Genomic DNA, 8,569 nt, shown 5'->3' on the forward strand with positions numbered 1-8,569 from the left:
CAGACAGATCTATCTCCTCCCTCCTCGTGCTCCCTCCCTCTCTCTCCCCGTCCGGCCGGCCATTCCAGCCGTCGGCCGAGCTGCTCGCGGCCGATCCCTCCCTCCCAGCAACCCAGGCCCCACCCCCGAAGCGCGGCGATGGGCGCCGGGGCGCGGGCGACGGCGGCGGCGCTGCTGCTGGTGGCGGCGGCGCTCGCGGGGGTGGCCGCCGGCGGCGACATCGTCCACCAGGACGACGACGCCCCCAAGATCCCCGGCTGCTCCAACGACTTCATGCTCGTACGTCCCCCGCCACGCCCCACTCCCCCTCCTCCTCACCCCAGCTTCTCCCGAGTCAGTGGAGCGGCCGGCCCCGGTTCTTGATTCCGAGCCGTGCCCGGGTGGCAGGCGGGGCTCCGTTCTGGCCGGGCGCGCGACCCCGGATCCCGAGGAGCCGCGCGCTTGCTCGATCCGTGGATTGTGGAGTTAGGCGGCGCAGCTTTCCATTAAATGCAATTCAGTTAGGTCGATCCGGGCAGGTGCTCCGGCGTGGGCTCTGGAGGAACACCGCCAGCTCTGTTTGGAGTTAGGTATTTTTGTACTGCGAGCTGAGGAGATTCCGTCGCTAATTAATTATCCTGGAGTACTATGTTGCTGGTGGTGCCAGTATACTAGTATTTGATCAGGGGCTAACGACCCTTACTTACTACTGTATTTGACATGAGACCGAGCACCATACGAGCTATCTGAGGCTTTTAGTTGTCACGGTGGAGGTTCGAGAAATGGCCGCTTTTACAAGTCAGAAGTTAGTCAAATGGGGGCAATTATGGCTTTGACATTGCATGATCTGTTAGCTAATACATGTTGATGTCGCTATCGAGGGTTAGTATCTAGCTTTATCTTATTAAGCTGATTGGACTAGTCTTCAAAGCTGCTGGAGTTTCCTATTGTGGAAATTTTCTAGATATGCTGAATGGGTGATAGTGATGATCCAACTTGAAGCATCGTAACGAGGTATTCTGATGCCCTGGAATCATGTAGGAGAATACTACCAACTCAAGATGTCCATAGTCATTTCCAACATCCACCCAATTAGTTGTTGATACACTGCCGTGCGCGTAATCCACTTGAGCAGGTTTACAGTCTACCGTGCACTTATGTTTTCTTTTTATCTAATCAGTGGTCTGGTCATAAGTACCATGACTCATGAGCTCCACCTGGGCTTTTATGTTACCAACTCAGATCCTCATTAATTTTAGCTAATTATTATGGTTCCTGTGGGATTTACCTAGATGGAGGTGGCTATTTGCCTTTGCGTGTTATATAAGTAAACGATAGGAGGGATGTAAGGCGACAACTCAAGGGCGCGAAAATTGAAATTTGGTTAGTATAATCGACTTTGTCGTTTAGGCTCTGTGTCGTAGTGCTGACCCACCGACCGGTTCACGCAAGAGGAGCCAACACGTGAGCGTGGAGTGCCCACATCAACAAGGGAAAATTATGGTTGTCTCTGAATCTCCTATGCTTCTCTTCATCCTCAACGCTGCAGCTCTTTCTTTTTTCCCGACGGAAATTTTGAACTTTAGCATCTACTCCCTCCGTCCCATAATGTAAGACGTTTTTGACACTAAACGTCTTACATTATGGGATGGAGGGAGTACTTATTTTTAATGGACAATGTACTCATTCTCAAATGTTGTTTCCTCACCTTGTTTTCAGGTAAAGGTGCAAACTTGGGTGAAAAACAGAGAGACCGATGAGTTTGTTGGTGTTGGTGCTCGGTTTGGCCCCATAATAGAGTCAAAGGAAAAGCACGCGAACCGGACAGGACTACTAATAGCAGAGCCTTTTGATTGTTGTACCCCTCTCAAAGAAAAGGTTACCTTTCTAGAAATTTAGCCATTTGCGAATTTTTTATAGTATCCTACATTGTTGTGTAGTGATTAATTATTCCTTTATCTAGGTTGCTGGAGAAGTTTTGCTAGTGCAAAGAGGAGATTGTAAGTTCACTACAAAAGCTAAGGTTGCTGAAGATGCTGGTGCTTCTGCTATTATAATCCTGAATAATCGGCATGGTATGCCCTATATGACCCGTCTCATAAAATTCAGCACACAATGTTTTCCATGTATGATCTTTCTCAACTGGTATTTAATTAGAAGATAAGATGTTGGGATACAGTTAAATGAGATCAACAAAACAAGTTGCTTGACAATGTACATACCATTTTTTACCACTAGAATGACCATCACAACCTTATTTAAGCCTTTTGATTATTTATTGGACAATTGTTTCTCATAGTTGCGCGTACACATTTGGCAGTGCATGTTTGCATATTTAGAAGAGCACACTTTTGGCTAATGCCTTGTATTTCAACACATGTGTTTGGCGTTAACAAATGGCATATGTTTGTTTGCAGAGCTATACAAGATGGTTTGTGATCAAAATGAAACGGATCTGGATATAAATATACCTGCAGTTCTTCTGCCAAAAGATGCAGGCACCATTTTACAGGGTCTTCTCTCACTTGGTAAAGGTAAATCATTAGGTCTTTAATCCCCCTCAAATCTTGTACATTGTCCTGTGAACACAAGGTTGTCTAATCCCTATATTTGGTTTATATTTATGTATTTGGGACTCTTCTACCATACTGTATTATATTTATAGCTAATAGGCTCTTTCAATTTTCTCAGTGTCAGTGCAGTTATACTCTCCAGATCGACCCCTAGTTGATACGGCTGAGGTGTTTCTATGGCTTATGGCTGTTGGTACCATTCTTGGCGCATCATACTGGTCAGCATGGAGTGCTCGAGAAGCACTTATTGAACAAGAGAAACTTCTAAAGGTTTTATTCGATGCTTTATACGATCAGTTATTTTGGATTTTCGGAAAGAAAAACTAACAGGCACATTATTCGTATAGGATGACCATGAAAGTTCAGTTAACATTGAGGCCGAAGGTTCTACTGGTATGGTAGATATCACCATGACGTCGGCAATGCTGTTTATTGTGGTTGCATCACTGTTTTTGGTAATGCTTTACAAATTGATGTCTCACTGGTTTGTGGAGCTCCTGGTGGTTATATTTTGCATTGGTGGTGTAGAGGTGCGTATAATGAAATCCTTTTTAAAATTATACTTATTTCAACTTTGCCACTGCTTTAAATTTTGATTTGTAGTACTGTATGCTTAGTTACTAAAACAGAATAGTACTTATATAGTATTCCCTCCGTCCGAAAAAGCTTGTCCCAAAGTGCTAGATACATCCATTTGAGGGACAAGCTTTTTCGGACGGAGGGAGTATTCCACATTAAAACTAGATGGCACAAATCATGAATCAATGCAATTTGGAGAATGGTTAAATTAGGCCCTTAAATGTTAAACCTTCTTTAAACAAAGGTGTCATTCGTTTTCCCTACAGAGCATTGAAGCTCATCCTTTTTAATCTGTACCTTTTGATTTGAACACTAAAGATATTATCCACAAATGAACAACTAGCTTTGTGGCTGCTGTTGAATGACCAACATCACACTTATCTAGTACAGCTGCAGAGTGAACCGATCTTGATTTCGTTGATTGATATCCTATTTTTGCTATATTTCGTCGCGAATTTCTTGAGCTGATGACACATTATGCTTTCCTTTTTTATCCAGGGTTTGCAAACGTGCTTGGTGGCTTTATTGTCAAGGTAAATTTATTGCTCGATGAGATACATTCATATTTTCTGGGTATATGCACAGTGTAGATATGTTTCAGTTCTCCTTTTAATCTGTGATTTCACAGCCATAGTTTAAAGAAAAGGGTAAATGTGTTACTGACCTGAAAACTGTGGTATCTTTCAGATGGTTCAAACCTGCCGCAAGATCATTTGTAAAAGTGCCATTTTTTGGAGCTGTTTCATACCTTACATTGGCAGTTTGTCCATTTTGCATTGTCTTTGCTGTTTTATGGGCTGTTTATCGCCGGATGCCCTATGCATGGATTGCGCAAGATGTTCTTGTAAGTGCAGTTTTGTTTTTTGCACCCTCCATTGGGATTATTCTCTGTTGATTAACATCATGCTTTCTGCCTTCAGGGTATCGCACTGATTGTTACTGTGATCCAGATTGTGAGGATACCTAATCTTAAGGTAATTGTTTCTGCTCCTTGGCTCGTGCTTCCCATGCAATGAAGTACCTTGATGCCAATTATTATTGGTCAGGTGGGGTCTGTTCTTCTGGGCTGCTCCTTCCTGTATGACATCTTCTGGGTTTTCATATCCAAGATGTTGTTTCATGAGAGCGTGATGATTGTGGTATGTACAGATGACTATTGTGATATTATGTTTTTTTCTGCTCCGCAGACATGCTAGTTATGCTTGTGAGTTGCCTGCAGGTTGCACGTGGTGATAACACTGACGAAGATGGTGTACCCATGCTGTTAAAGATCCCACGCATGTTTGACCCATGGGGTGGATACAGCATCATAGGCTTTGGTGATATCCTTCTTCCAGGACTGCTGGTTGCTTTTGCGCTAAGGTTAGTGCGCCAAATTTGGGTTCCTGGCTTGTCATTTGTAAATTTTATTATATATTTTGGAAGGGTGTATTTCATAATTAGAGGCTGCAGAGCAACTGTCATCATGGATAATTAGCTGTGTTACTGCATGCCAATTGCCTTGAACTTACATTATGCTTAGTAGTTGAGCTCTCTCCACTTAGTGTTTACATTTCCCTATCTTTAGGTACGATTGGGCTGCCAGGAAGACATTACAATCTGGTTACTTTCTGTGGTCAATGGTTGCGTATGGTTCTGGTAAGACATCGCCCTGCTTCCATATCAGCTTTGCATTTCTGTACTTTTGTTAGCACAGTTTGTGGGCTTTCTTAATCAGCATGTCCATCTTATACGGAATCATGTGATACAAACAACTTTCGAACAAAAGCATCTCAAGGCGATTCAGATCTCATGGTTGCTTTTCAATGTTTTTCTTGCTACGGATGTCTCTTTTCATTGAATAAATGAAGTAATGCCCCCTTTCTGAAGCGTTTCGGAAGACATGAATATTGTCGATATCCCATATGTTCATACAGACAGTTCTAATTGATATTTTTCACCCGAGGTGCTGACATAGTGTATCTTTGCCATCTTTATTTAGGTCTTCTGATCACGTATGTTGCCTTGAATCTCATGGATGGGCACGGGCAACCGGCTCTTCTTTACATTGTGCCCTTCACGCTCGGTAAGGAGGAAAACCCCGCCTTTGTGTCCATCAATAAATTTCATATCGTCGGATTCTCGAACCTGTGCCTTGAACAATACCACCGTGTCCACCGCAGGAACTTTCATATCACTCGGTAAAAAGCGGGGCGAGCTCAGGAACCTGTGGATGAAAGGACAGCCTCCGAGAGTCTGCACGCACTCGCATCATCCTCTCAAGGACTCTGCGGACTCCGCCTCTCATGTAATCTCATCGTAGGTAGCGGCTCGCCGTATGCCGTAGCGCAATGGTTCCTTGCCTGGAGACGAAAGCGCGGCTCCGCGGATCTGTTGTGTGACCCTGTTCCGTGGGTGTAGTGGTGTCTAATATGGACCTGTTGTCATACCCTAGAACCAATCCCATTAGTTGTATATAGATAGAGCCTTGTTGTTTGCTCCTCTTGTTGTGGCTGCTTCTACCTGTGTACTTGGAGAGTAGTACCTCCTTTCCGGTTTGTTTGTAAGGCTTGTGCGTATCCCTAGATCGACAATTTGACCGAGATAATGAAAGTTATATGTTATAAAAAAATATCATTAAAAATGCCCTTTCCCGCTCCCCGCACCCTACGCCACCATTGCCCCCCCTCCTCCGCAAGCTCGGGTTCCTCCTCCCCGGCGCCGCCATGGACGACCCCATGCTGTCCCCCGTCATCGTCGAGGTCGCGCACGCTCCTTCCCCTCGGGCTGATCTCGTCGCCGGCCGTGTTGGCCCCGCCGCCGTTGCCCAAGCACACGCAGCACCTGCCTGCAAGCGGCAGGGCAACGTGGTCGTGCTGGGCGAGAATCCGGCTGCCCCCGCTGGATGGCTCGCGCTCCGGGCGCCAGCGCGATCCCGACCGGCGACAGAGAAGGTCGGCAAGGCCGCGGGCGTAAAGCGGAGGAAGGTTCCGGCTTCAAAGAAGCCACCTTCTTCATCCTCTCACTCCACCCCCCCGCAAGGAGGTGCTCCGGCGATGCCGTTCAACGGTGCCGCTCCCTCCGCGAGCGAGGTGTTCGACGAAATGGCCGAAAGGTATGCGTCTTCGGTCTTGGCGATTTCCTTTCATTTCCACCATTATTCTTGATATCTCGTGACTTGTTATTGTTCGCTATAGTGGTGGTTCCAACAATGCAACAACCGAGTTCGTGAACTTGTTGGACATGAACGCGGTTGACATTGATCAAGCCCCTTTCGAACCGTTCGACTACAATGAAACGGAGGGCTGCGTGGACGATCATGGTTGTGCGGACGAATTGAAGGAGACCGAAGCGGAAGCGTATGAGCAATGGCAAGCAAAAACTGGGAAAAGCCAAATATCGAAGAAATACACGATCTTGGAAGATCAAGCTTTGATCAAAGCATGGAGTGCGGTGTCTCTTGATGCATGCACGAGTACTTCTCAAACCGCCAAGAGATATTGGCGAAGGATCAAAGATCAATACTTCCGCATTATGGCAAAACATACCAATAGGACTCCACGCATATTTCGGTCGCTTCAAGGGCGTTGGGAGAATATATATCAAGCCTATGTGCAGCCGTTGGGCAGCTTGCTTGGAACAAGTACGCAATGCACCTCCAAGTGGCAGCGTGGAGTCGGACTATGTGAGTTTGTTTTGCCTTTGTTCAAGTTGTGCATCATCATATTGCATCATGGGAAATTATTGGATCACTTTGTTCACATTGTGTAGGACAAGATTGCTCAACATCGATACAAGGACATGGAAGCTTCGGAAGGCAGATTCTTCAAACTTGAGCATTGTTGGGAGTTGCTCCAAAACTGCGAGAAGTGGAAGTTGATCGACATAGAATCCCCACCAAAGAGAGGCTCACTTACAAAACATGGATGAAGATGAGGATGATGATGGCCCAAGAAATTTGCACAAGCCCGATGGCGACAAGAAGACTAAGGAGAAGATGAAAAGAGAGCAAGAAGCATCGAGTTTGAGGGAGAAGATTGATGCCATGGTGCAATCAAACGAGTCGATGTTATTGAAGTCGTTGGAGATCAAGAAAGAGTTGGCCGAGAAGAAGGCAAAAGAGAAGCAAGAAAAATGGCAAATACTCAAGGAAGAGGGGCTCCGCAAAGCTGACATTGAGGAGAGAAAAGCACACGCCGCTGAAAACAAATCCATGTCCTTGTTGCTCACCGAAGAGAACAAGATCATGACAATGAACCGCAATGACATGGACAACCTCACCAAAACATGGCATGATATGCCAAGTAGAGAAATCTTGAAGAGGAGAATGGTCGCGTCGGCCGGTCCGTGTTACAGTTCCGGTGATGTTTTCTCTGCTCCATATGGTGGCAATGTGGATGATTTCAGTGCGGGAGTTGGAACAAGCGCCGGAGGTGGATTCGGTGGCGCTGATGAACTTCAAGATGGACTCGGTGGCGCGGAGTGAAGATCGACCAAGATGATGCCGGACATGGGCGCAAATCTTTGCAGGGCCCTCTTTTGCGTTTGCCATAATGAACTTGGCTTTTATTTGCGCGTAAAACTGTTTATGTCGTTTGAATTTGAACTTGTTTGTGAAACCTTATGTCAAATGCGAGATTTGCAGATTTTCTGTTTGCGAGTCGTCGCGGTGGCGCTCGAGCAGACCCCGCAAAGCCGACCCATAAAAAAAAAACTTGCAACACGTGTGGTTGCGGCTGATGGGATGTACCACCCTCTCTCCTATTACCAACCGTACGTATGGCGACGGTGGTGCTGGCGATCCATCCATGTATATCACTATATCAGGGGTGCGATGGGTGTACTCGTGGACTCTTGAGCAAGCCACACGTGCGTGCGTACATCCTTCCCGCCTAGCCAAATAGTCGTTGCAACTGCATGCATGACCCGCGACCCCGGGCGACCGCGCGTGCGTGGGCATGTGGTGGTGCCTGCGTGGAAGATTATGGAACTGAGTTGGCCGGACAATTTTCGTGAAGCATCATTCGATATAGAGATGGCATGGACACGATCTTGGTGATGGCCCACGGTCAGCGCCTTAGCGGCAACACGTGTGGCACGCGGTCAAATAGTGGCTGATGGGATGCACAGCTCTCTCCCACTAGCAACTGTCGACCGAGTGTGGCGACGGGGACGCCGGCCATGGACGGATATGAATCCGGGCTGGTGATGCGATGGACGCACGCGTAGATCGCACGTCTACTCTCTTGCTAGGTGGACGTAGAGCAAGCAAGCCACACAGTACATAAAGTCGTCGTTTCAGATCGATCATATAAATCGGGTGGGTGAAAGGTACTCGCACTATCCGCTTTCGGTTCATTCCTAGACACCTATCACCAGCAGAAGTGCGTGTGTCCTCTCACTCCTCAGTGTTGGTGCAGGTGACAATACTGCATGCACACGCTAAAGGCATCTTCAAA

General features: G+C 46.6%; 1 protein-coding gene across 1 annotated transcript; it reads left to right on the plus strand.

Annotated features, from left to right (window-relative positions):
• Positions 1-123: 123 nt before the first annotated feature.
• On the plus strand, positions 124-5,742 carry LOC119325120 (signal peptide peptidase-like 4). Its single transcript, XM_037598858.1, has 14 exons — positions 124-279; positions 1,699-1,857; positions 1,943-2,054; positions 2,397-2,513; positions 2,671-2,822; positions 2,900-3,082; positions 3,630-3,664; positions 3,819-3,975; positions 4,052-4,105; positions 4,178-4,270; positions 4,351-4,493; positions 4,699-4,769; positions 5,113-5,196; positions 5,294-5,742. The coding sequence occupies exons 1-14, from the start codon at positions 139-141 to the stop codon at positions 5,431-5,433; spliced, it is 1,641 nt and encodes a 546-aa protein (XP_037454755.1). The 5' UTR covers positions 124-138; the 3' UTR covers positions 5,434-5,742.
• Positions 5,743-8,569: the final 2,827 nt, after the last annotated feature.

This window comes from Triticum dicoccoides, chromosome 6B (assembly GCF_002162155.2).
Source record: "Triticum dicoccoides isolate Atlit2015 ecotype Zavitan chromosome 6B, WEW_v2.0, whole genome shotgun sequence".
Taxonomy (NCBI): domain Eukaryota; kingdom Viridiplantae; phylum Streptophyta; class Magnoliopsida; order Poales; family Poaceae; genus Triticum; species Triticum dicoccoides.

Bases quoted from the DNA above. Each gene is read 5' to 3' on its own strand.
- LOC119325120 (XM_037598858.1), top strand. From the start codon at position 139: ATGGGCGCCGGGGCGCGGGCGACGGCGGCGGCGCTGCTGCTGGTGGCG. The intron at 2,823-2,899 runs GTTTTATTCGAT...TTATTCGTATAG, and splicing joins AACAAGAGAAACTTCTAAAG to GATGACCATGAAAGTTCAGT. The intron at 4,494-4,698 runs GTTAGTGCGCCA...CCCTATCTTTAG, and splicing joins CTGGTTGCTTTTGCGCTAAG to GTACGATTGGGCTGCCAGGA.